The sequence below is a fragment of the Eurypyga helias genome, unplaced genomic scaffold (assembly GCF_000690775.1).
Source record: "Eurypyga helias isolate BGI_N326 unplaced genomic scaffold, ASM69077v1 scaffold27688, whole genome shotgun sequence".
NCBI lineage: Eukaryota > Metazoa > Chordata > Aves > Eurypygiformes > Eurypygidae > Eurypyga > Eurypyga helias.
The window spans coordinates 2,856-30,445 of NW_010268000.1; the positions used below are offsets into that span (position 1 = coordinate 2,856).

At 44.6% G+C, this 27,590-nt stretch overlaps 1 protein-coding gene across 1 annotated transcript in view; it reads left to right on the forward strand.

Moving 5' to 3' along the window:
* Positions 1-113: 113 nt before the first annotated feature.
* Positions 114-27,590, forward strand: part of XYLT1 (xylosyltransferase I) — a gene marked incomplete at its 5' end in the record, with an annotated part of 35,975 nt that continues 8,498 nt past the window's right edge. Inside the window, 6 exons of the mRNA XM_010157618.1 lie at positions 114-194; positions 11,844-12,072; positions 14,321-14,497; positions 16,409-16,671; positions 20,093-20,288; positions 26,861-27,194. Coding sequence (XP_010155920.1) covers positions 114-194; positions 11,844-12,072; positions 14,321-14,497; positions 16,409-16,671; positions 20,093-20,288; positions 26,861-27,194 — 1,280 coding nt within the window. The remainder of the gene's footprint in view (positions 195-11,843; positions 12,073-14,320; positions 14,498-16,408; positions 16,672-20,092; positions 20,289-26,860; positions 27,195-27,590) is intronic.

The window sequence follows — 27,590 nt, forward strand, 5'->3', positions numbered from 1 at the left end:
TTCTCCAGAGAGTCTGCGGATGGTCCCAAATGAGAACAAGGACTGTACCAATTACTGTAGACAGAGTCATTTTCACAGTGTGATTTGTGCATCTTTTGTTCTTTGTCTTGCAGGACAAATGACCAGCTAGTAGCGTTCCTGTCCAGGTACCGTGATATGAATTTTTTGAAATCGCACGGGAGGGACAACGCAAGGTAAGCTGGCCCTTTCCTCAGCTAATTATAACCATTTGCACTGAGAAGTTTTGCGTAGTGGTGGTTTTCCAGTGTTACTTGAGTGAAGAAACCCCTTGTCCAGGGAATAGAAGCAAATGAGGAGGAAGGAAACCCTCTCCTGAGGACAGTTGTGTATTGGTCCAAACCACCCAGAGCTGGTTTGCAAAGATGCTTTTGTGAGGTGGGAGGCATTAAGCAGACTGATGCTTGCTCCCTCCTTGGGGCTTGGCACAGATCGATGCTTCAGGAGTGAGCGGTAATTGCCCTGCACAGCAGCACTTCCTTGCCCCAGCCAGCTCCAGCCCCACTGGGGACCAAGCCCTGTGCTAGCCGGGGTCTGCAGCAAAGCCCAAGCAGAGCGTCTCTGCGAGGTGTGGGAGCCTGCACCAGCCTGCGGGTGCTAGCGAGGGTGAGGATGGTGGCTGGAGGGTTAGCGTGATCTGCTACAGTTTCCAAGTCCTTGGATCAGTGTCCCTCTTTATCCTCCCTGCGCAGGTCTCTGGGAGAAGAGAATGTGCTGTGTTTCCCACAACGCATCAGTAATACTCACAGCTTTGTGGTTTGAGGGAGCAGCAGTGAGCAAAACAGGGTTTCCAGAGGTTTAAACCACTCTGCAGGTGGAAGGTCTTTCTTGTCTGATTGTAGTGGTCCTCTTTTTCTCTTTATTGACAGTTTTGCTTTTCCTCTTTATTACTAGTTTTGTACCATAACCGCAGTCTTGCAGTGGTTCCAGTAACTCCATATGCTGAGTCCCAGGGGCTTTGCAGCTAAAAATATTGCTTTATTCTGCTTGGGTCACCTCTTTCTTCTGTAAAATGTCAAGCGTACTGTAAGGCTGGGTTCAGATAGTGTACATAGAGAATGTGACACACCGAGTTGTGTGTTGAGCGCAGCGGGTGGGTAGAATAACGCACAGGTCTCTCTCGCTTCTTGGCTGCTCTTGCTCTTGTTACCAGATTTATCAATTCTGTCATGTTCCTTTTTAAATGAAGTCCTCACGAGCATTCATCTTGTGCATACAGAAATTCTGTAGCAAGTAGTAAAAAATAATACTGTGAGGAATAATACTTAAATCCAAGTCAACAGTTTTCACAAGAGAGTCTGGTTTGGGAAATGCAGAGTGTCAGGGTGATTGGCAGGCTCAGCTCTGGCTGGCAGTAGTGATCGACAGCAGAGTTAAAGTAGAAAAGGGAAGAGAAATGGCCAGGGAAAAGCCGTCGGTCTCTTACGCCTTTTTGCTCCTCTGGTGCACCTGCTTCTTCTCAAATTCCCTGAGCCGGCTGAGGAAGGTAACTAATGAATTATGACATGTCTGCATCAAGCTGGTTTGAACGTGCCAAACTCAGCTGGGTTAGAACAATTTAGGTCAATTAAACACACTAATCTGGTATTAATTTAATAATAAAATGAGCTAATGTGCCACTTGTCCTTTCCTCACAGGAATAACAACTCATTTATTAGTTCAGTGGTTCCCTTTGACTGTATAAACAACTAAATACCTTTTAGCCGATTATATGTTGCCGTGTTTTAATTTTTTCTCCTGGATTTTTACCATAAATTCTCTGTGCATCAGGGAACATAATGTGGGACACGAGTGCAGATTTGCTGTCCCTGTCTGACGTTGTTGTGTAGTCCCAGAGTCCCGTAAGCGTTCCCAGTGCTGACCACTGGATGAATGGATCCTTTCATGTCGCCCCTTGGCAGCTCCCCAGAATTTCTATCAGGGAGATAGAGTGGCTCCCCTCCTCTTCCACAGCCCAGATAGCTGTAGAGACAGGGCTCAGGCCAGCAGCTGCAGAAGCCTCTGAGTAATATTGGCACTTGGTAGAAATTCATTCCGTTGGTGTCAAAAGCTGATCAAAAAGCAGTTAGTCCTCTATTGCGAGTGAATTTCCAGCTCCACATCCACCTCTTGAGAGAGAATTGGGTGTAATGTGAAGATCTCTAGCCTGATCTTTTCAGCTTTAGTGTTTCAGTAACTCTGTCTTGTCTAAACCAGTAAATGTACCGTCTGCTCTGCCCATTCAACACCCAAATTCCAACTGACTTTATTTTAGGCCTGAGGTGTATAAACTGTGGTCATGCCGGTGAGGTTTATCCCTGTAGGTCAAATGATGAAATCCTCTGGGCTGAAGTACCTCGTACAAGCACAGGCAGGTGAGATGAAACCAAAGGCCCATGTAGGCTGTCACCCCATGTCCTGCTGCCTACAGCCGATGGCCCCAGAGGAGCAGGAGAGGGATCATGGTGCTTCATTACAGTGTTCTCCCAGGATTCTTTGACCTTTGCTTGGGGAACTTCCAAAGCCAGATTTGGTGACTTGCTCATTTAATAATAAGGGATGATTATTTTTTTCTATTATTTTTTCCCAGTTACTTTATGCATTTTGCCATTTGCTTTGCCTTGTCACAGGCCTGTGGAAAAGGAATATCCCATGGGGAAAAATGGTATGGCCAAAAGCTTAGCGAGGTCTAGAAGAGAGGCAACAGCCTCAAGGTTTGACAACAAAAATTAAAGGGAAAAAAAAAGAAGCTTTTGCAAAGTATTTAGAGTGCAGGCCAGTTTCCAGTTATTGGGCAATAGGGAAAAACTCCCTTGGGACATCCTATCTCAGAACAGGATTTTTTATGTAAGATGGCTAGTTGAAGCATGGTAAGGGAGAGGACGCTGCACTGGACTGACTGCCGCCCCCTGTGCAATAAGAATTTTGCTGTTCCAAAGTGGTTTTCTCAAAACATGTGAACTGATAATACAGGAGCTCATCATTTAAATATCACTGAAAGCAATGTGTAACCCTTGCTGCTACTTTTTATTTGAATTTATGGATGAATAATAGCTGCTAGACAATAGGCTTTTCAGCTGTCCAAGTCTGCTTTGCAAACAACTGGAAACTCTGAATTTTAAGTCATCGTAGTCTTTGGATCATACAGCGGAGCGATCAGAAGTGCCATCTTAAAACTGAAATGCTTATACAGCTCAATTACAATGTACTTTGTATTCAAGGCATGTTCATAATCAGTACATGTTTTACTGCCAAATAAGGAAAGAAAACAGGCTTCCTTTTATAGAGTGAAGTTTTCTTTTAGTTATGCCAAGGTCATTAAAAAGTGCATCGCTCTGGTTTTCCTTTAGTGGCTTAAGAATGGGAATGGATGTGAAAATGGCTCCTTAACTCAGCTGGAGAAGCATTATTCCCTTAGAGAGCTGGATGTATGAAATGAAAGTGCATACATTGGCTGGAGTCATTACATACTACTTAGTGGGCAACACTTACATTTTCTCCTCTTTTCAGTGTCTTAGACTATTAAAAGCAGAAGAATAACCCGATAGCTGTATAAGCTATTACAATTTGGAACACCCAGAAGATCTGGGTTTTTGGCAGGAGCAGCACCTAGCTGATGTAGTATAAAATGGGAAGACGGTCAAATGTGACATTGTCAATGACAAGCAGGAAAAAGGGTTTATTTTATAGAAAGCTTACCACAGTAGTGATTTGGGACACTGTGTAAGCATGCTGTGAAGGCTGGATGCTGCTACATCTTAAAGGAATCTGCAGCTCATAGGCAGGATACAAACAGCTAAAGAAAAGGCCATTAGAAGTTTATTATGTATCTGGGTTCTTTTCTTGTGCTGTTTTTTTCTCCTCATTAATGCTATCCTTTGCAGTCGCTTTGTCCTCTTTCTGGCTTCCGGACACATTTAGAGGTGTTGCTGAACTGTACGAACATCACAGGCTCATCCCAGTTCTCAGAGGCTGGAAGGACCCTAACTCCTGAAGTGCCAGAACACATTCCCAAGATCTCCACCTCTTCCAGCCCAGTTCTGCTGATGCATATCCGTTTCATCACCTTTTCAGACATGCCTGTTTTCCTCGGTGGCACATGCTGTGTGTTGGCATTGGGTACGCTGGGTTGATGGTGGTTTGGAGGTCGGTTAAAAAATGGATCACACAGTAAACGTTGTTGTGTATTGCATTGATGAATTGCCCAGAAAAGTACCCAAATACTAGGGAAAACACCCAATATTATCCCTGCTGTTGTTTAAGCGCTTAGCTCCCAGTAGCACTTACCTTGCTGCTCATGTGAAATATTTGGCCGTTCATTTGGTTCAAATTTCTCTTAGCCATACTTTTTTTGTTGATTTTTATTTTAACACTTCAGTATTCTGAAGCATACAGACTAAGCAGCTCTGTTTTCTGCTTGAGTAGTTCAGCCCAATGGTCGCATGTGAACATCACTGAAATAGCAGCATGCATCTTCTGTTCAAAGAGGCTGCACTTAAAAAATTTAGATATTACAGCTAACTTTCAAATGTCCCTTTTTGCTTTATGCTGAATGTTAGTGGAGCCATAAACCCTTTACTGCTTCAACTTGACAATTTGCCTCCTCGAAGGGCTTCTATTTCTGCTCGGTTTTGTAAAACAATGCTAAGTTGTCAGTGCAAAGAAAAACAAAAATAGGCTGAAGGTGATGGGAAGATGCAGTAAAACCAGCCATACAGCTTGACATGGGGCAAAACAGGATGGGTTTTGGTCTTGGTAGTGTATACAAGCAAGATCACCCCCCCAGTTCAGGTATGTGCAGTAAGTGAGGTTTGAAGTAGCTGTGATTTATGGGGCAGGGCAGGAATTAGGAAGGAGGTGAAAACCGAGGTACCGATAAAGTAATCGAAAATCCTACTGCTGTCTAAGAACATGGAGCTGCACACTTTGTTTTTAGTGGTCTAAATAGTAGCATTTGTGTCCTTTCATCCAAGGTCCTGAGACATTTTAGAAAATAATTATGGCAGGGAACATCCTTTTAAGTTGGACAGGTACTGTTGGCCCTGTCACCTGCAGTTCAGCAGCCCAATGTGACAGCTCTGTATGGAAGTCCTCAATCACTTGGAAAGCTCAAATACCCATTTCCTTGTGTTTCATTGGTTGGATCCAGCATGCAGATCCTGAGATGTGAAGCACGGTAGAAAGACCAGTGAGGTGGTCCTGAGGTGGACACCCGGGTGTGCTCTGCATGGGCTGTCCCTTTGCCAGCTGCGGCACCATGTAGGTGAGAGGGCTTCAAGCTCAGCCGCTTGCGCCCAACGGCATTCCCAGGTCAGAGGCTGCTCAGGCATGTGGGTGCTGGGAAGAGGAGGTGAGGACACCAGAAATCTTCAAGAGAAGGTTTATTGGAGACAAACAGGTGGCAAAATGTCAGGTGTCATTTGCACTTCTCTCCCTGTTTTGCTTATTTTATATAAAAAGAACTAAAATCCCTTGAATTGTGGCCTCCCTGATTGGGAGAGGAAGCCATTACATTTCTGTCCTTGTAAAAGCAGTTCCAGTGTTTCTTAAAAGATATCGTAAGTGAAGAGTGATGGAAAGAAACCCACAGTAGTGTCTGGAAGTCCTTCTGGAGCCTTGTGCTCACAAGGGACTGCATGGAACTGTTGTCAAAACAAGGCAATTCCTAGTAGAGTCATTACTGCAAAAAATAGACTCTGCACGTTTCCTACAACTAAAAACTATTTTAGAGTTGTTTTTTTTTTAATTTTGGGACACTTGAAGAGTTTTCTCCCTGATCTGCAACATTAAAATAGTGAGAAACATTAAGTCTTTTTAATGCTTCCTCTGAAAGAGAGATTTTTAGAAGATGGAAACTAGGAATTTTCAAAACCAGTGGGAGTTAACACTTAGGAAAAGGTGGACGAGAAGTAAAAATCATGTGGAGTTTCTTCTAAACATAATGCAAGGATATGATATGACTGAAGCATTGAATGGATATACTGAGAAAATGGCATATGAAAGAAGCGGAAACAATATGTGGAGTATGAGGCAACTGTTGTAAAGCTTGAAAAAATCTAATAATGTCCATATAGAAATTGAATAATGACCAGATAAAATGTGTGCATTCTTGCTCTGCTGCTCCATGGGGTTTGGTACCCTCCTCTGTTGTAGGGCAGATAGGGGTATGAATGACGAACACTGACCATATTTTAAAACAAAGATCTCCCTGTGTTCCTTGTTAACTTCTGAGCATTTAGCACAGTGGGCAAAGCTACTGAAAGCATTGCAGTTTGTGTGCTTACTTACAGGTTTGGCTTTTCCGTGTGAAATAAGCCACATCTCTCTACAGTAAATCCAGTCAAGAGAGGAATTCTTCGTAATATTGTTGATGTTTGTTTGTGCGTTGGCATTAAAGCTTAGGGAATTGTTAGGACAGGATTGTGTTTATAGTATTTTCTTCAGAGTAAGGGAATTAAAGAAAGATAAGAAGAATTCTGCTTTTGACCTCAGAACATTTGCATTCAGGATGCCGCAGTTTAAACACATTCAAAAGCAGGTGACAATTTTTTTTTCTCCCTCTCTTTTCTTCCATCGTTTTTATCTATACTGAGAGGTTTTTTATAGCCTTTTGAAACAGCAGAAATTGTGCATTCTGTGCTTCCTGCGTGCTGCCTGTCATACCAAGAGGAAATCTTCCTCTTGACAGACTAAGTAGGTGCTATTTCTTTTTGACTCTCTTCCCTTTCTCAAGCTTCCACTCCATTTTGGGAGTGGGGGGTCGGCGCTGGAGGCTTTTGGCATGAGAAAGAGGTCTTGGGAAACAGACTGCAAGATCCTATCTTTAGAAAAACGGTTGTTTGTCTGGTACAGTATAGACATTGTGCTTAAATAGGCAATTGTTAACGATTTCAATTTTTTAAAATACTCTGTAACCCTTCATAGAATAGAGTTACTCCTGGAAATGGGGTGAAGTCAGGGTTGTGTCGCAGTCAGCTGGGAATTCATCGCATAATCAAGGAAGACCAGGATTTCTGGCCTGCAGTGGGTAGGGGATGAAACTGCTCTGTGCAGATTTGGGTTTTATGAACTTGCTTACTACAAAGAATTACTCAGTGACTGGTTGATGGAGATACATTGTAGCCTAGAGATTGCTCACAAATGACGTGTTGCAACCGTTACACTCAAGATTGTCAAATTACTGTTCTGTGCTTTTACTTGGTCACCTAAGTTGCAAGTTATTGTTTTATGCTTCCCAACTGATTGACTCCAACACTGCTGGCAAAAGCCTCTCATATTTCTCATTCGTGAAAACATTTACTTGACTTTTCCCACCAAAACTGGCTGACTTCTACAAATTTTGGTCCACAGAGAATTAAAAGAGGAGCAGATGGAGTCAAATCAGTGTGCAGAGTTTGTCCACATACATTAAGGAGAATATGGAGGTGATGACGGAGCTCCAGGCTCTGCAGATCCTTGCTTTGACATTGACTTTGGACTTGTGGTGATTTGTTTCCCTGCTGTGTTGCTAACTTTTATGTATAGTTCTTATTCCTGTATGGTAATGATGATGATGTCCTGGTAGGTGCAGCTGGTTAACAGTGGAATCTTGATAGGTGGTTTTCTAGGCAAGAGGCCAGAAACATTTAGGAAGAAACCTCTTCACCTTAAAAAATATTCTTTCCAGACAAAAATCTTTTAGTGAGGAACTTACTGATATGTAATGTTTAGCAATCTGATAAACTCTAAGAAACCTTTGCTCATTCATAGACTTCAAAAAACAGAAAACAGTGAAGTCTGTCTTGCATACTGCAAAGCGTGAGCATTCAGGATCAGGGATCTCTCCGAGTTGCTGTGGTACGCAGTATCACTTGGAGAAAACTATCCAAAGGGGTGATATCTGACTGTGATATTTCTGCTGATATTAAGTAACCATGCCATGATAGTTATTAGCAGTTAAAACATATGATAAGAAGAGCTGAGCTGTGTGTTTGTGTTCGTGTTGTAGGAGTGTGTGCTAAACGTCTTGCAAACGCTTTATGTGTTACACAATCCTAGGGCCTCGTCTGAAATACATTTATAAATATTCAAATGCACCACAGAGTAAGAGGGGTTCCCTAATCTGGATTGCAGTCATGAGCCGTCTGGACAGTTAGCTGTCTATACTCCGTGTGACGCAGTGCAAGCAGTAGGTTTTTTAACGAGGTATAACAACAGCCATCCGGAACCGCGTAACCCCCGAGGCTGCATCCACGCATAGTCGGGGCGCAAACAGCACCTTTCGCCAGTGTAGTTGCCTGATAGCTGAGCTCAGGGGGCAAGACATATTCCCATTATGCCATGCTTGCTGCTTACTTGCAAGGCTAATCCAGGCTTCTCAAAATAGGAGGCTCTTTAGGAAGAGGTAAAATTGATTATGGGTAAGCATAAAATCTTAGATGGAGTGTTCAATGCAATGAGGTAAAATGGCATGCTTTTTCTTTTTCTAGTCTCAGTTGTATTTTCACCTGGATGACTCTGTCTTCTTATCATCGTTACTTCCCTCCTGTTGTTTGTCTTAGGTCAGGAGAAGGGTCAAGTGTCTTCATCTGATGGCACTCTCCGTTATATTTGGCTAACCATACCTGGGTACAATTGAATGTCCTTGACCTGGCAGGCGCATTTGCAGTTGTCAGAGGAGTGCCGGCCTTACCTGAAGTTCAGGGGGCCAGGAACCACCTGAGTGTTTCCACATTGACTAAGATCAATGGAATGCTATTACTAATCTATTTTTTCTACTTTAATTTAGGAGTTATCTGCCAGGTGTCCTTTAAAACCCAAGAGAGAAAGTCTTGAGGGAAAAATCACCATTTTTTGCATTTCATTGCTGTCTCTGAAGCTTGGCCTGCCTTTGTAAAATGCATTGTTTTGGTATCACATTAGGCATAACCTGAAGCTAGTGAAATACAGCATTAGACTAGAAACAAATCAGTAGGGTCGTGCTTTTGCCCTCCATCTTCTTGTCTGTCTTTTCAGAGATGGCTGCTACAAGCATTGTTGGGTGGCTAGGCAAGAATCTTTATGAACTGTTTGTTGTGTTTGAGGGGTTTGATTTCCTGAAAAGGCCTACGTGGCGTACAGATGGCATCTCTCTTTTCCCTCAGGCAATATCCAATATGCTCGGAGTAAGTTCTTGCCACCCTGAGTGCCAAAATCGCTATTGTTGGCGTAGCTAGGAGCATCAGTCAACCTACAAGAGAGTCTGGAGGGGGGAAAAAGAGCCTCATCCAGCTTTTCTACTTTGGTTGCAGTTCAACTCCCTGTGTGCCAGCTGTACAGCTTAGGCTTGCTAGGGTGACCCGCTGCCCCCTCAGGCAGGAGCGTTTTGCTTCTAGCAAATCTAAAATATACTTGGTGCCCTTGGCTTCCAAGGAACCTAAACGGATAGCAAGCAATTGCTCACTGGAAAGCTGTGTCTTCAAAGTCCCTTGTGTAATTTCTTGCTTCATAGGTAAAAGGAAATTATTTGCTATGCTGATGTGTTGTTCCATTTAGGTGTCATGGCTGTGTGTGAAGCAGGCCCAGTAAGGGCGAGCCCTCTGAGAAAGGCCTGCTTCCTATTCAGTTGTTACTGGGGTTTAAATAATGATGTTTCCAGGAACGTTGCAAGAAGCATCAGCAAAAGGGTCATCTCTTTGCAGGTCTCCAAAGGCACTGCTGCTCATCAGCTGGGCTACGCTGCCTTGCTGGAGGATGAATGGTTGGAAAGTAGATGTGGTTTTCTTCTAGTAACCTTGTTGTATAGGATTTTAGGACTGAGATTTATTGTGAAAACACTCGTGCTCCCAAGAATTACCTTATTGCGCTCTGTATGCCAAAATCTGCTTGTCCAAGCCATTAGCTCAAAAAAGTCACAGAACTCTGTACACAAAAAAGGAGCCTGTTGACTATTCTGGAAAACGTAAAGCTATGAGCATAGATTTGCTAGGACCTTCCCATCTTGAGTGTGGCTAATTTCTCTTCTGTGGCCAATTTCAGATGATAAGGCTGATGTTGGGTAACTGAGCTTTCAGGTATTAGCTAGCTCCAAGCCCTGGCATGTAACATAGGCTGAGGGCGTTTGTAAGTAGAGTGAGTTTTGGAACGGTCAGGTGTCGTTTCTGGTTTGGGGGTTTCTATTGCAGTCAAAGAAGCTTCTATTTGAAAACGAGAATAAAGGGTGATAAATTGGTAGAGATAGCAGTTGAAAGAAATGATTTCATGGAAAAGAACTTTACGTTCCTATTTAAATATGGTCGATAAAATTCTCCTGTTTTCTTAAAACAATTAACTCCAATGAGCATTTAGTTTTGAGGGACATAAATAAATGACCAAACTTTCAGGCGCATTAATATTTGATTTGGAGATAACTGCATAAATATTGAATTTGAAGATTACATTCCAGAGCACTGCATTAAAATTGCAAGACTTTTCTATTATCCTTCATAATGGAACATGAAATTAGAAACTTGTTCATGGAAAGAAAAATTTCTCCACTCTCATCGACACATTTTCTGCTCTGTGGTGTTAACAGAGGAGCTGCTCTTCTCATACTGTGAGAAGAGACATAGCTATCAGTAGGATGTAGACCCTGAAGTCATTTACGGTCCTTTTGAAAATTAATATGCACCATTTCATAATTGCATCTCAGTTCTTTGATTGGTATAGAACAAAACTTCAACCAGGGAGTTAGCCTACGGGGTTAACCCTCACGTTTCCAGATGCAGGAGTCCAGGAGGCTTTGCTGTTGTTCCTTTTGTTTCTTCTTCCCTTCCTCCAGTTTCATGTGCTTGAGGACCACTAAAATGTCTTCTTGACTTCCTAATCCTAAAAGAGTGCTGAGAGCCCTGGTGTAGCTCGGTGGTGTTCAGGAAGGAAACCCCGGTGTTACGGTGTCCCCCTCGCTGTAGGTGCCGCAGCTGTTGTTAGCATGCGGTTCTTACACCTGCTGAGGTCTGTGGGCTCTGGATGTTAGTTACAACAACGGGCTGGTTAGCTGGCATTTATTCTTGCTCAGGGATGTGGGATGCATTCAGCACACCAACTCACCGTTATTAACAGCGCTCGGCCCCCCCTTGCGAAGGCGTGTGCTGCCCGGCTTCCCTTTCTGGGAAGTAGTTCTGCAAATGGAATAGCAAATAGAAAGCTGGATCAGACAGGCTCAAAACATGTGTGGGCATCCACTCCAAAGTGTTTTCAAACACAGATTGATTCTGCAACTCTCTTTTTCGTCTTGTATTGGTCTCAAATAATTCATTTCCGTAACTTCACAGTTCTGCAGTTGTTCCTCTTATTCATGGTTCAGCAATAACCAAATATTGTTCCCCATAGACTTGAAAATGGAGCAAACATAGCCATTCTACAGCAAAGAGCAACGCAATTGTATTTCTTCCTAATTAACTCTACCCCAATAGAAAAATTTGTGGAATACTAACATGGGAGAAAATCGGTCATTTTACTTTTATGTACGGTTTGCAGTTTTTCAAAAGCTGTGTGTTTATTTAGGGACCGAATCCTATCACACAGATTGCCTTTAGTTCATGTTCAGGGTCTCCTGCAGTGGTTTGTTAGGAGTTAATGAGCATTATGGATTTTCATGCCGTACAGTTCTGTAACTTAGGACAGCAGAAGGTGTAAATGCTGATTAAAAGCAATCTGTTGATCTTTGTCCCCATAACTGAACATATATCATTTACTAAACCTCTACATTATTGATGAGTAGAACAGAAATATGAACAAGTGACCTTTTTATCCTTTTTTGTTTGAGAAAGTAGCTTCTTTATTTATAGAGCTAGTGCTGATAACAAAACACAAATTAACTTTTCATGACTGCTTTCATATTCTCTCAGATTTATCAGAAAACAAGGACTGGATCGTCTTTTCCTGGAATGCGATACCCACATGTGGCGCCTGGGAGACCGGAGGATCCCGGAAGGAATCGCAGTCGACGGAGGGTCTGACTGGTTTCTCCTGAACAGGAAGTTTGTGGAGTATGTCACTTTTTCTAATGATGACCTGGTAACAAAGATGAAGAGGTTTTACTCTTACACGTTGCTTCAAAAAAAAACCCCTCTCTGTGTTCAAAACTGCAATGTTTGTGCTTGTCCTAAGGATCACCAAAGCCAGAGGGGCTTTTGCCTGATTTTGGTGGGCTTTGGATCATGCCACAGTGGGAGATGAGAATTTTACTCCCATGACGATTAAGTCCTTCAGAGTTAGAACAACTTCTGCGGTTATTTAGTTGCTTGGTTTGTTTGTGGGACTTTTTTGCAAGGGGTAGCTTTGTTTTATACTTTTAAGCCTATTAATCTATTACTGAACAACCAAAAATCCATCTGGCCTTTGCTTGCCAATTGTTCCTCCACAAAGCCTTTGAAGACTATTAGAGATGGCTAATTGTCTTCATAAGTAGCTTTCCTCCCTATTATCCAGCCCTTTTATTTGAAAATAAACCCCCCCCAAACAAAGGTTTATTGTTCCCTTCCAAACTCGGCTGGAAGGCATAGTCACAGATCATTTAGATCACTCAGGAGGCTCTGGCTACAAGTGATGCTGAAGGGGGGTGTGCACCAGGGTGGGTTTCCTCTGGCGTGTGGCAGTGTCAGGGAGATGAGCGTCAACCCCAACCGGAGCACGGGCTTGGCGGGGTGCTGGCCTGGGCTACACCTGCCTCGGTGGGTACATTGCTCCCAGCTTTCAGGCTCCGCTCCCAGGCTACGGAGCATGCAGCCATCCCAAGGAGGACCTGATGACTCTCTTTAAAACGATAACTTCCTTCCTCACTGGGGGCCCTGTACATTCTGAGGTATTGCTGAGGCCGATACTGCAGATCTAGGCTTATTAGCTTGTGGTGGAGCTACCGAGATTTTCATCTTTGGATAGGGATTTATTATTCCACACACATGTTGAATAATCTTGCTTTAATCCCATTTCTGTTAAAATTCACCTTTTCTCTCAACTCTGATAACCTTTTCATCCATTATCTAGGAGAAATTTCTGTATCATTATGAAAGGACACAGGGCAATGGGTAATTGGGTAGGGTTTTTTTTCCCTCTCGCTTCAGTGAGAATGGATGCCTTTATGGGTTTAACCAAACAGTTCAAGCATAAAATCCATATTCACTGGGCTGTCATTTAACATTAAAAAGGGTAGGGGGATTATTTGGGGGCCAGCCATGCTAATGCTATGCTGGTTATTTATAGGTCTTACTATTGCTGATTTTAAAGAGAAGTCACTGCTCCAAAAATCATCTCTTACAGAGCTAAATTTGGTTATATTCCATAGCTTCTTTCTACAAGGTTTTCTTTGCAAGATACATGGCTGGTTTCTTAAAATCACCCTGCCCTGTCTGACCTGTTAACCTGCTAAATCAGTCCCTATTACACATGACTTATGTAATGGCTGATATTACCATGATATAATTAGGGTAGCCCAATAGGAATTCCTTGCTGCCTTGAGTCAGCACATAAAGACTTATGACTTCAGACGTAATTGCAGGAGGCAGAATGTCCTTCTGGTGCCTGGGGTGAACTGCGTATTTCAGAACAAGGCCATTCAGCTAGCACTGCATTTCAGAGTGCTGGAGATAAAGACACCCACAGAAGAGCTGTCTGAGACTGGATTTTTTCGTAGTAACCAGAGTGATGGTGAAGGCTTGAGAATTGTCTTAGGAAACAACTTGAGATATATCACTGAAGGCATTGCTTGGGGAAAATAGTCCTAAATCTGTTAGACCAGAGAGTAACTTACAGAAGAGAAATAAGGGGAATTTCTTAGAATTGCTCATACAGCTGAAATAAAAATAAAATAATGGCTGGCACTTTCCTGGAGCCCTTTGGACTCCCAGTGCCCAAAGCTGGTCATTGCAGAAGTGCAGTTGCTCTGTGCCAGGTTATTGCAGCAAGGCCTCAACTCTGTGTTAGTACAGTTTGGCTGGGTCTGTAGCACGTTGTGATTTTTTTTCACGCTCTGTGGAATGCATACATGTAACATGCTTTCCATATAGAATCATAGAATCATAGAATGGTTTGGGTTGGAAGGGACCTTAAAGATCATCTAGTTCCTACCCCCCTGCCATGGGCAGGGACACCTTCCACTAGACCAGGTTGCTCAAAGCCACATCCAGCCTGGCCTTAAAGACATCCAGGGATGGGGCATCCACAACATCTCTGGGCAACCTGTTCCAGTGCAGAACAATAGAGCTTGTTAATTCTGTCATTTCGAAAGAAAATAAGTCCACCTGCATTAGGTTCACACCCATGGGCTGAAGTGGAGGAGAAGAGTCTGAGGAGCTGAATGTGCTGATCCGCTCTGTCTTTCTTGCAGTCCTTCTTTCACACTGTTCTGGAAAACAGCCCGTACTGTGACTCCATGGTGGACAACAACTTGCGCATCACCAACTGGAACCGTAAACTCGGTTGCAAGTGTCAGTACAAGCACATTGTTGACTGGTGTGGCTGTTCCCCAAATGACTTCAAACCAGCAGACTTCCACCGATTCCAGGTAACTGAAGCAGCCTCTTCCCTGGTACCCAGCAAGTAGCTCTTCCTCCTCTGCTGGGGTGTGGAGAGCCGTCTGGCTGCGCAGCTGCAGCAGGGAGTGGGGTGGGAAGCTCTTACCCCATCACGCAAGGTGGAGGAAGAGGTGTGAGGAAGCTCTGCTCTTAATTTCAGGAGAAGGGATGATTGGTTCTTCTGTATTGCGGCCCTTGAGACTTACTCCAGCTCTTTGGACTACTGGGCATTGGTAGATCTGCTGTGCTAGAAGGGAGAGAAGCTTGACACACCTCTCACTGTACCATATTATTTGGTAACTCCTGTGAATTTATTGCAAAAGGTTTTTTTCCAAAGTTCTAGCTCAGGTACTTTCATGGTTTCATGAAGCTCTTGGCTCTCCTTGTTAAGCAGTGTTTTTCATCGTAGACAAAGAGCTTGAAAGTTGACTAGAGTGCCCACTACAGGCTCTCATAGCACAAAGCAAATAAATTTTTGTGAGTATATACTTCAGCATGATTACATTCAAGTTTATCTCAAGGTCTTAGGGGCCAGAGTCATGAGGTTTTGATCACCCAGGCTTGGCAGGACTGCCTTAAAACATTGGATTGGTTCCTTTGTGACACTGTCCTCAAGGCAGACGTGAGAACAAATCCTTGTGCTCAAGGGTGCACTCGTCTCAAGACTGTATCTGGCTTGTGTATTTTCTATTAAGAATGAACAACCGCTTGTTTCAAGGTCATCAGATTTGCAGTTCCATCCCTGCAGCTCCTCGGGGTTCCCTGCATAAAGCGTGTTTGTTCAGGCTTTGTGTGGGATGGGGAATGTGCTACCCTACAGCACAAAAATGATGACTGCTCCAAAACAGAGATCCTTTCTTTGTTGTAACGTGCTGCCTACCAGGCGCGGTTGAAGTCAGTGACACCGGCACTCACAAAAAGAGCAAATGAGACATTATCTAAGAGGGGCTCTGCTGCCCCAAACACCAATCCCAGGAAAGTCTCCAGCGCAGGATGAATGGCAGGTCTTAAAAAACTCCTGCCAGTCTGCAGAGGCTGACCTACTCCAAGCTGGGAAAACCACCCAAAATGACATTTCCGAAAATCATCAGGTAAACTGGGCTGGAAGGGAAAGTTCAACATTAGAATAGATGTAAAGGCACCTTCTGACACTTGCCTGATGAGAGAGCCCCTCAGGTGAACACACGGCCCCAGAAGGCTTGCTTGCTGTGCCCATGGAGGCACAGAGCCACCTCAGAGGAGGAGATCAGAGACCCCACACTGTGTGCCGTCTCAGAGTAAAACTGAGCATCCTTACAAGAATTTTTCAGCCATCTGGGGCACTTTTGCACTCCTCGGCACCTCCGAACCCATGCTCAAATATGAGCAAGGCAAAACAAAGGCTATTTAAAAGCTAATAGTAGTTGGGCAGAATATAAACCAGTAATATATCCAAGAATGTGTCAAGTGCAGAGCGAAAACTGTACAGACTGGTCAGAAGCTGCGAAACCTCAGCCACAAATGGCACCTCTCCCAGAGCCCCCTTACCATCTCGTAGCAGCAAATCCATACACGTGAAATGCTGCTCTGCCAGTGCCAGTACTGAACCATCTCCAGGCTGACGTGGAGGTTTAGAGAGCGTTACCCTTCCTCTGGCACATGGAGAGCCTTCCAGAGCAAGGCAGCAGGGGTGGCTGTTGGTGCGAAGGGGCTGGCACACCTGCGTTTTCCTTGAGTAGTTATGTCGTTCTTATCTGAATGCTAATGACACTTTTAACGACAGATGGTCACAAAGATGACCTTTGAAGTCCCCTTTGCCCATGGGGGAACCATTTCATGTCCTCAGCTTCAACCACTGCTTAGGACGAAGTGTCATGGCTGAAAACGGGAACTCACTCTGGTGTCTTTTCCTATCCCCACAGCAAACTGCCAGGCCAACTTTCTTTGCCCGCAAATTTGAAGCTGTAGTGAATCAAGAGATAATTGGCCAGTTGGACTACTACTTGTACGGCAACTACCCGTCTGGCACACCCGGCCTCCGGTCGTACTGGGAGAACGTGTATGATGAGCCCGACGGCGTGCACACCCTCAGCGATGTCGCCCTCACCATGTACCACGCGTTCTCCCGCCTGGGCCTGCGGAGGGCTGAGACCTCGTTCCATGCCGCTGGAGACAACAGCTGCCGGTTAGTCCGAGTCTGTCTTTCTTTGTTGGGTGTTTCAGGGGACACAGGCTGGCCTGCGAGTGCCGGCGGAGGTTCACCTGCTTGGCAGTGCCGGCTGGAACATGCCATCGCAGACGGAGTCAGGCAGCTGCAAGCGTACAGCGCTTATTTCCAGGAGTATTTATGCCCATAATAAAGCATTGGTTATTCAGGGTTGACATTATGTGACCTGTTTGCTGCACTTTTAAGGCGCTCCTCTCCAGCCTTATGAAGACTGACAGGATCCAGTTGAGCAGTGCTACCCCCACTGCTGCGTTTTCTTGATTCATTTCAGCAAGCCTATTATACCTGCAGATCCTAAACCCTCTGTGTGATTGCAGCCGAGGTCATGTTCACCTCTATTATGCTTACCAAAAGTAGAGGACAGGATTTCAGAATTAATCTGAACACAGGCAGGTTAATGGTCCTTGCTTGTTTGTTCCCCTGGGTGCATACATGGAGTACAGAGAGCTACTTGCTGGAGCTCAGTTTGCCTGCTTGGTACAGCTGTCTGGGCCAGAAGTGGTACAACAGGTGGGATCCATTAGCATCAAATACATAAAATGTATGTCTGTATGAATATAAATAGAGAGCGAATAAATGTCCTTATTTAAAAGGAACACCCGCTATATTCTAGATCCTTTTTTACCTACAAGCCTAGCGAAGAATTCAGCCTGAAAGGGGTTTGAAGGAAGAACTCCTGCAGCTAGGCTTGCACAGAAAAGGCTCTCTTCTTGGTAGACACTTGGTGCCTGCAAACACATCTGACGCTGTTTATGTTCAAAGCAGAGAGGGTTCATCTTTTAAAGTCTTACTTTACAGTCTCTTAAATCCTTCTTTAGAATGTGTTTTTTGGCTCTTGCCTTTTTTGTCCTAACAGAAAGCACATACAGCCTACGTCAGCAAATACTGGAGACCCTTCTTGTGCTTTGATAGATGGACTTTGCCCCTCTGGCGTTCTCAAGAGGGAACCGAACGTGCCTTGACTTTCCTCCTTTGTCATGGAAGTGCTGAGCAATGTCCCGTTTAGAAAGATGTGGCCGAGAGTAATCCAGATTCCTATTACAGCTTTGCCAGTAAAGGTTACCGGTGCAAAGCAATAAAAGATCAATAACAATTAGATAGAAGTAATCACTAGTAGCATGCCTTCCTTATATGAATTAAAGGCAGACCTGGAGTAGTCCTGGGTCATTTGTCCTACGGAGCGAAGCCAGCAGAGAGGATGGGAGCTATGTATAACCAGTACTGAAATAGTTTGACAGTTACTTTTGTGCTTATTCCTTTTGCCACTGTTCTGATGATGATTTATATCAATAATCAGTTTAATTTCTGGAGAGCTTGTCATTGCACAGGAGCTCAAGGTGCTTTTCAAGCTTGCTCAGGTTATAGATAGGGAAGCTGTGTCATCCACCCCTGGTTGCAGCTGTCTCCGAGGTAAAGCATGGCTGCTTTGCAGCAGGCTGGAGCCCCCCTAAACAGTGCAGGGAGGAATTGTGAGCAGTGATACAGAGTTGGAGGCTTCATTTTCATACCTGCCGGAGCCCCCTCAAAACACTGTGGGTCAGCCGTCCAATTAGAATCACAGAAAGGTGGATAATGCCCAGGTGTATGATTCACATCTCTGGGTACTGTGTTACCTTCCTAGGTGTGTGCATACCTACACTTCCTCCTGACCCCTCGTGATCGTGCATGCCTCCAGTGCGGCAGCGGCAGGGGTACGTTTGGGCTGAGCACCTCAGCAGTTGTCCCTTCGCTGTTAGGGCGAAGAGCAGCACGAAGGTACCTCATGCTGCAGCCCCCACCCCAGCTCATTTCGCGCTGCGGCAGGCGCTGCGAGGAAATCTTCCACATCGCAGCTGGCATCGGTCCCCTGCTGCCACCCCTCCGGCCCGGAGATTTTCCGAGAGCAGCTGCCTTGCATGCTGTCGACCAAGGGCTAGCTCACAGGCTGAGAGCTGGGCCCCCTGCACGCTGCTCTGCCACCAAATTAGATTGCACATCAGCATCTGCAGTGGGAGCTACTTTAACGTGTGATTGAGGTTTAATTTATTTCTCTCCATCTCTAGGCACTTTTACTCACTGCTGCCAAGAGACAATTTACTCAGACTATTTCAAGGATATTGTAAATATTTGCTGCTGCACACATATAAAACAGGAGGCCTTAGTACTCAGAACAGGAGTGGGATTGTTGCTGGTATTGGCTGCGTAGCTTTGCTGTGTTTTTCTCAGTCCATCAGTGCTGCGCCTGTTTGTACCCCGTCTTGTTACGTTTATTTCTCAAGCTCTAGAGACTTCCTTCTGGGTGTTGCTGGTTTCAGGTAATGGAAAGTGCTTCTTGGTTAGCTCCTCTTGCTGCCAGTGTGTTGAGATGCAGTAACTAGCGTGAGGGCTCAGACTTAGCTGACTTGACTGGGAAGGTGTGATGCTGGTTAGTTTTACATAGGATGCACACACACTCGTTTCAGAGTTCATGTCAGTACTGTGAAGTCACAAAATACTTTATTTCAGAGCTATGAATAGTATGTTTTTAATTATTTATACATCCATATGTACGCAAGCATCGTTACAGATGTTTCTGAGACTGTAGCAGACAATTGACCATATATTTTAGCTATTTGAAACCGTAACTACAATATCTTTAAATCCAAACTGTAACTTAAGGATTCCAAATCTCCCAATGAGAGGTTTTTCCTGTTTGTTTGACCTTTTTTCCATTTATTTTTAATTACGAGTAAAAGATCCATGCAGAAGTAATCCCGAGTATTTCAGGAACGTGATGTTTATTTCCTAAAATAGAGGAGCCCTAAAATGGGGCCCGGATCCTGGTGTCCTTCACTGCAGTGCCACTCTAGGGACAGCCCTTGGAGGTCAGAGTTGCGTGAGGGGACGGAGCGGGCACCAGCTCGCCGTGCCCGGCCTCGCAGCCCCCTCTGCTCTGCCAGCCTGCTGCGGTCCCTCGGCAGCCAGGCTGGCACTGCCGGGACTAGTCCCCCGAAGGCAAGGAGAAGGGCAGCCACCGAATTTGGGGCAATAGACACGTTTCTACTGGTTTGTCCTAGCAGACCGTGCTGCAGCCTGACAGTGTCTGTCTCTGGGTGGCACTTTTTGCCCAGAAGAGGTAGTAAGGGAGGGAGTTTTCTGGCACGCCGAGGTATCTCCTAAGGAGCTTAGAGCTGCGAATATGAGCTAAATGAGCATACGTTCTTAGTAATGTTTTTTATGTTTCAGGGTAATCAGAACAGCCTAAGAATATTTGATAATGAGTCATGAACACATTTGAAATCTCTTAATGTACAGTGGTGAATTTTCTAGTTGAAATGAATGCTTCTTAAGCCATTAGCTCCAAGTAAATGGAGATTTCATGTCTCTCTTGTGTAACTGATGAGCCTGTGCTGTTTTGCAGATACTACCCCATGGGCCATCCAGTTTCCGTCCATCTTTACTTCCTTGCTGACCGTTTCCAAGGCTTCCTAATCCGACACCATGCAACCAATCTGGCTGTCAGTAAGCTAGAAACTTTGGAAACGTGGGTGATGCCAAAGAAAGTCTTCAAGATCGCAAGTCCACCAAGCGATTTCGGAAGGTTACAGTTCTCAGAGGTAAGTATCTGTAGCCACCCATGCAGAATGCCAGAGCCTCTGGAGAGACTGCATACTAATGCAGCAGCCTTTGAAACTGTACTTACATGTAAATTGAGGTGAGAGTGGCTCTCAAGGATAAGGCGTATCCTCTTCACTGAAGGAGATTCTCTTGCCAGTTCAGACCTGTGCCCAACCCTCTCTTCTTACGATCCTCTGTGTGTCCTCACACCCTCTTGTTTTAAGAACCAACCGAAGGCGTTCACTGTTGTAAAAGGGACTCAAAAGTTTTGTGATTGTTGTGAGTGCTGTGAGAGATACCTGGAAAAATGCCATGTTTCTGCAGCTCCAGATGTGAGCGGGGATGCGGTAGGCGTTCCTCTTGAGTATGCTGAAAAAAACCCCATAAAATTAGTGATAGTCAGGCACCAATGCCACATGCTAGCAGAATATTGATGTAGTAACACAAAAGGATAAAATTATCACAGCAGTGGCTGAGATTTCCCACAAGTCCTGTTACTTCTTCTAGGAATTTGTCTCAGGATCTGACATAGTGTGTAAAAAACATACCCTAAAATATATCAGGAAAGTGGACCACTAATAGAACCCGACATCTGTGTTCTGCTTTAAAGACGTAACTGTCTGAGCAGTTAATTTCATGATTTTTCTTGTTAAGCCACAAATTTCAATTAAGGTATAAAATTGATTGAACAAATGTGTTCCAGTTATTATGGCCAAGCCCATAAATTACCATCTTCTTGGGCAATTAAGAAATGCCTAGGTAGGATGCAGTGTTTTGGTGTGCATGGCAAATCCATGACACTAATGTGCCATTAAAGAGATGGATGGAAAGTGTGTTTCATTTATCAATGTGTCTGATGGTAGGCTTGCCATTTCATGCAGTGATAAATGGTCATACAAGCTTTAATTCTTGTGATTTGTAGGAGTATTTCTGCTGTTTGTTTGGTACTTTTAATCTCACTTTCGGCCTGATGTCTGCTCTGGGTCCTTCTTTTGAAAGCAACAGGGCTGGCAGCTGGAAGAGTTTTAATTGTATGATGAAAAGTAGTATGTTGATCTTAGTGTTCTGAATCTCAAATAAAAGGAGTAAATCTGACTTCACCTCAGTTGAAAGGAGGAAACAAATCTGGGACCAGAATTTACTCACTGGCCACTTGCCAGGTCTCCCCTGACTCCAGTGCCTTGGAATCAAACCTTTTTTCCCCAAAACCAGCCCTGCAGCAGCCGTGATCAACAGATGTTGTGGAGCAGCATTGCCCAGTGTCATTCCCTTGACGGGGGAGGCAGGGGCATGCCAGTGGCCTTTTGGCTGCACTGTGCCCACAGCTCTGCGGAGTGTGTCACCCTGCAGGGAGGGTCCCTGGGTCCCACAGGACTAATGAGCCGCTCTGCCCAGCCTCATGGACCACGGCTGGGCTGTAAGCAGCCCTGTAGGAACTGCTGCTGCGGTGAAGCCATGTGAGTGTAAAGCATGGGAAGGATTTAATCAGTGGTGAGATTTTTCAGGCTAAGGAAACATTTTCTTCTATTTGAAACGTGCAAAAAGAGTTTTGGTGGCAGCTTGCTTGTTTTCATAATTTTTTCTTGCCTAAACTCTTTAATTGTCCTCTCCTTTCATAGATGATTCATACTTTAAAAGACTAGGAGGTATATAGTATATCATTTAATCATTTCTTAATTGTTTATTTTACTTTCTGCCTCCCCTTGGCCTGCAGGCATCTCTGCTTCTGAGCCAAATCATTCTCTCAGTTACCCTGGTATAAATACAGCATTAACCTGTTCAGCTTCAGTGTGGCTGGAAAACCCCTGATTTGCTACTGCTTATTAAAATGGCACTTCTTTGTCAAAGTAAAGCAAGTGTAAACCAAACCTAGCAGGTCACTTAAGATGAAGGTATCAATGTTCACAGGTTAAGCACCAGAAAATAAACTTAAGATTTGTGCTTACCAGGATATATAACTACTGATTTTTCAAAAACTTTCACCCCATCACCTGGCAGAAATTTAAAACTGAATGGGGACTTGAGAGTTTTCTTCCCTCTCCCAGTTCACACCAGTGGGACCGACAGTAAGAGCACAAATGTGCCGCGTTGAAGGAGCTCCCGGCTGTATTTGTGACCCCAATGCACAACTGAAATTGCAGTAAAGGATCTCTCCAGTCAGCACTTCTTCTCTGCTCCTTTACTTTGCTTCTCAGCATGCTCCTCGGCCCTGAGGAGAAGGACTTGGGGGTACAAGGGGTCCTGGACTGTATCCAGAGCATCATGGCCAGCAGGTGGAGGGACGGGATTCTGCCCTTCTACTCTGCTCTTGTGAGACCCCACCTGGAGTTCTGCGTCCAGCTCTGGGGCCCCCAGCATCAGAAGGATATAGACCAGTTGGACATAGTCCAGAGGAGGCCACAAAGATGCTCCGAGGGCTGGAGCCCCTCTGCCATGGGGACAGGCTGAGAGAGTTGGGCTTGTTCAGCCTGGAGAAGAGAAGGCTCCGGGGAGACCTTATAGCACCTGCCAGTGCCTGAAGGGGCTACAAGGAAGCTGGGGGGGAGTTTTTACAAGGGCCTGTAGTGACAGGACCAGGGGTCACGGGTTTAAATTGAAAGTAGGGAGGTTTAGATTGGATATCAGGAAGGAGTTCTTCCTGGAGAGGGTGGGGAGGCACTGGGACAGGTTGCCCAGAGAAGCTGTGGATGCCCCATCCCTGGAAGTGTCCAAGGCCAGGCTGGATGAGGCTTGGAGCAACCTGGTCTAGTGGAAGGTGTCCCTGCCCATGGCAGGGGGTTGGAACTAAATGATCTTTAAGGTCCCTTCCAACCCAAATGGTTCTATGATTCTCAGACTTTGCTTCCTGAGTAGCAGATTTCACCGTGTCAAGACTGGTGGAAAAAAGTCAGCCACCTGGGTTGCCTAATGGCCAGTGGCTAATGATAGCGTTCAATGGCACATGGCTCCTGCACTCTGTCTTGGGCTGAGTACAATAAAATAAATTTACAGGAAATCCAAGAGAGATGATTTCCAAGCATGAAACTCCCACACCTCCTAAAATTGGCTCGTGCACAGTGCACACAGTATGTATCCTACCAGCCTGTGTTCATGAGAACTTTTGCATAGAGGGCATAAGATTTATTTGCTGTACAGTACTAAAAGTCTCAGCTCAGTGTATATGAGTCGAACACTAAGTTCATTTCTGGTCTTGTTAAGACTTGTGATTCATCACAGAGAATAAAATAAACTAGGTGGCAGGCAATTAGTGTGCATTGTGTGAACCTAATGGTCCTGTTTGTGTTGAGCAATGAGACACAAACCCATAATCAAGGCATAATTTATCTTGGGAAAATTTTATCTTGGGACTGAACAGAGATAGAAACAGGAGTTTTAAGCCAATGAGAGAGTTCCAGCTTTCCTAATGTACCCCGTGCACAGTGCCTGCTCTTGAAGCTCAAAATCATGGTGATTAAAATAATGATGTGGAAAATGTCAGTTTCTGTGCCACATCCCTTCATAATTTATCAGATATTCATTACTGCTTGATTCCATCCCATACTTTGTGTACTCCATTTTGAAATGAAAGCCTACTTACAGTGTTTTAAGGGGGTGTGAAAAATATTATAGCACTATAGTATCTCTTGGCTTGTACAATCAGACGTCTCGGCACTGGGAGCTCAGCTGTGTAGAGTTCAAGGGGAGAGGTATGGAACTCTAACTGGTGCTTCGAGTAAAATGCCCTTTAAAATACTGTGCTTCCCAAACCAGCTTGTAGTGTAAGCTGGGCAGAGTGGGAAAGTATGTCCCCTGCTATAATAAAGGGCAGATCCTGTCAATCCCTGTGTGCAGCCCCCTGCCCTGCGGTGCCCATGGCGCGCAGCCCCAGGTGGTGTCGGTGCCCTGTGCTGCGCTGAGCCCCGGCTCTGGGGCGTGCAGGCTGTTGCAGGGTGCCCCGGTGCCTTGCCTTGGTGGTGCTGAGGGCCTGCTCTGCAGCAGTATTTCCTCCTTGCTGTTTTTGTGCTGTTGTTTGCACAGACCTGCACACCCTGCCAGTGGTATTGGGACAGGCTCTCGTGGGAAGCGATTGCCACCAGCATGAGAATTGACCCTTCCTCCCCCTCTTCTCCTGCCCTTTGGATGTGATTTTTGGTTTACGTTAGGGAACCCAATGACATGCCTGCATAAAAGCTACTTTGTTAGTTTTTCCCCAAAAGCAACCTTCGCTCTTCTCTTCTACCCTAATAAACCTGTGTTGCTGTGAACATATCCCAGCATCCTTTGTGCAGCCTGGGTGCTGAGCAGTGTCACCTGGAGGTTGGAGCATGGGGTTTGTAACTTTCTGATTTCTTTTCCCAGGGATGATAGACTAAAGAGGAAGAAATAGTTGTATGTCAGGGATGAATGGTTATTTTTGAGGATGACGCAAGCTTTCTTCAGTAAGAAATACTGAATGTGGTGGAAAGAGCATCCTTCTACGTTTTTTGTTACCCAGGGAGGGTGGAGATTAGTTTCACCTGTTGTGGCTTTATTATTTCCAGGTCTCTTGAGTTCTGGTAGGTGTGACATGGCCACACTCAGTGAAGGCTGGCAGAGTAGATAATAAGATTTGGTCAGGAAATTTTCTTTCTCAGCTTATTTCCATACATATTCAGTCGGTCTTGTCAGGAGAGTATGCACTGACAGCTCCTCGAGGCAGTCGATGCTTGGGTCTGATATCTGGGCTACGCTGTCTGGTTTGATTAGCTGGTGTGCTAGGTGAAATACCTCTGAAATTCCAGCGATTCTGCTGTGTTGATTGGAGAGTAGTGAAAGGCTTATTTTGTCTCATATTCTGCAGTGTCATAGCCCAGTGGGAGGAATTTGTATGATGACAGGTGGATTTAGGATGGTAGGTTTTTATTCTACTGGCCTTGTTCCTTTTTGCTTTCGGATCTCCTGTAAGTTGTCTGCCAACCACAGTGACAGAAGTCACTTTAGAATTTAGAACTTATTTAGAATTTAAATTTAGAAGGGATTGGACAATTTCCAGTTCGGGTATCAGTGGTAGTAGGCATCAGGTAGTTGTTACGCTCTGTGGATTTTGGGGGCATTCTGGCATTATACTGGAACCACTTATCAAATGAGATGAAATCTAGAAGAAAGATCTCTGAAGTAAATGAGCTACAATTACACTTTCAGGGAAGCAGGTTCTGACCATGCCCGTGTGAGGTGAAGATCAGGGACCAGGACAGCTCTGTGTTGGGGAAATCTTCAATATCCACATATGCTGAAAGTGAGGATCCTGTCTGTGTGTACGTGGGCCTCGGGAGACCGCTTGAGAGAATTCCATGGTTTCCGTAGGGGGAGCAAATCAACTCTTAGGTCATCTACACTGTTTGTTTGGACCTCAAGGCCCAAAAAAGGCCTGAAGGACTCTGAGCGGTTTCAGTACCAGGTTGGCCAGAATATCTGTGTGTGTCTCCAAGGAATGACGTCAGGTGCCTGCTTGCCAGAAGGAGCCAGGGCATTCAAATGGGGTCCCTCAAATCTTTTAGTGCTTGATATTGGTCACGTTTGATTTGCGATCATGGGAACGGGACCTCACGGGGCAAGTGAGGTGGGCACTTCCTCCAAAAGCAAATAGGCAGCCTTCGGTACTGCGGTCCACCAGGTTGCCTTCTTAAGAATTGATGGTAGTCGTCTGTTAATGGTCAGCTGCATAAGTGCATGCTAGATTTAGTGCTGGCATAGTAAAATGTCTTTCAGTTGGCCTAAGAACACCAACTACTACATTTTCATGCTGTCTGTTTAGAGATGCTTATTTTCAGTAGTGTACAAGTGTTAATGGCAACAGCTTGTAAGTTTGTATCATCCCGTGGGTTATGGGTGAACCATTAAAATTCATATAAAGAGCAGTGAAATATGAAAGCTGCTAGGAAAAAGAAAGGTCCATTAAATATTTACACTAGATTGTGAATCAGCTGCTTTACTGTTAGTTAGTGAATAGATAAAGCAATCTCACTGTTACGACAGTTAGAAAAGAGTTTACCAGAAATAGTCAGTTACCATGTCAGGCAAGAGGAGAGGATGAGGAGACAGCATCTCATGAATAGGTTGTAGTAAAGGACCTGATGTAACTTGTCCTAAAGTCAGCAAAAACCTCTTCCTTGCCCTTAGCAGTAACTGAGTGGGTCTCTACCGCAGGGTCCACCTCTCAAATGTATCATACATTTCCATGCCCCAGGAGAATGATGGGTCACATTTTTTTCTACACATAGCCTATGTTCAGGTTTGGTTCTTTATTGACTGCTTCCATGTGGAGGAAGAGGAGAGCTGCTATAGACTGTTACGTCACTCTTCATGAACAGAAAACCCTTGGATCAATCAAAAGTGGACAATTGGACAGAAAAACCCAAGCCTGGCTTTCAAGGCTGTCCCACGATTTGTGTACACGTTACGATTATAGGTCGTGTTGCCATCAGCCTTTATATGTACACGTAATTCATGTCATGAAATACGATTTGTGTGTCTTGAGAGCCCTTTTTTGACATAAGGGTCTTAAGAGACTTTACAGAGATGACAGTAACAGCATTGTGGTCTTCAATTTCAGATTGGCACTGAATGGGACGCCAAGGAAAGGCTTTTCCGGAATTTCGGCGGACTCCTTGGGCCAACAGATGAGCCGGTTGGCATGCAGAAGTGGGGAAAAGGCCCCAACGTCACCGTCACTGTCATTTGGGTGGATCCTGTTAACGTAATTGCAGCAACATATGATATTCTTATTGAATCCAGCGCTGAATTCACTCACTACAAGCCACCTTTGAATTTGCCCCTGCGACCCGGTGTCTGGACAATAAAAATTCTGCACCACTGGGTACAGGTAGCTGAAACCAAATTCCTTGTTACTCCTCTCACCTTCTCTAACCGGCAGCCTATCAAACAAGGTAAGTTTTATTATTTGGTACAGAAGTAACACAGTTATTGTGTCTGTAGTCACTGTAAATGCTGCTGTTAAAAATTAAGTAGCACTGTATTGGAAAAGGAGAAAAGAAAGGAGTTTTATAGATACTAAATCAGAAGAAACTGTGGCACTAAGACAAGCAGAAGTGTCTGTAGCCAGTCCGTAAAACACAACCACTTTGAACAAAAGGCTATTTGTATCTTTAAAATATGCAAAGTTCGGAATCCAGAGAACTTCAGACTCTCAGCTGTCGTAAAAGGCATCGTTTAGAAACAGAAAGAAAAATGAACCGTTCTCTGCTGCTTTTCATTCACATTTGCTCATAGAGTTACAGATTTTTAGCCTGCAATCTTGGTAATGTCCAGAGGTTTAACAATAA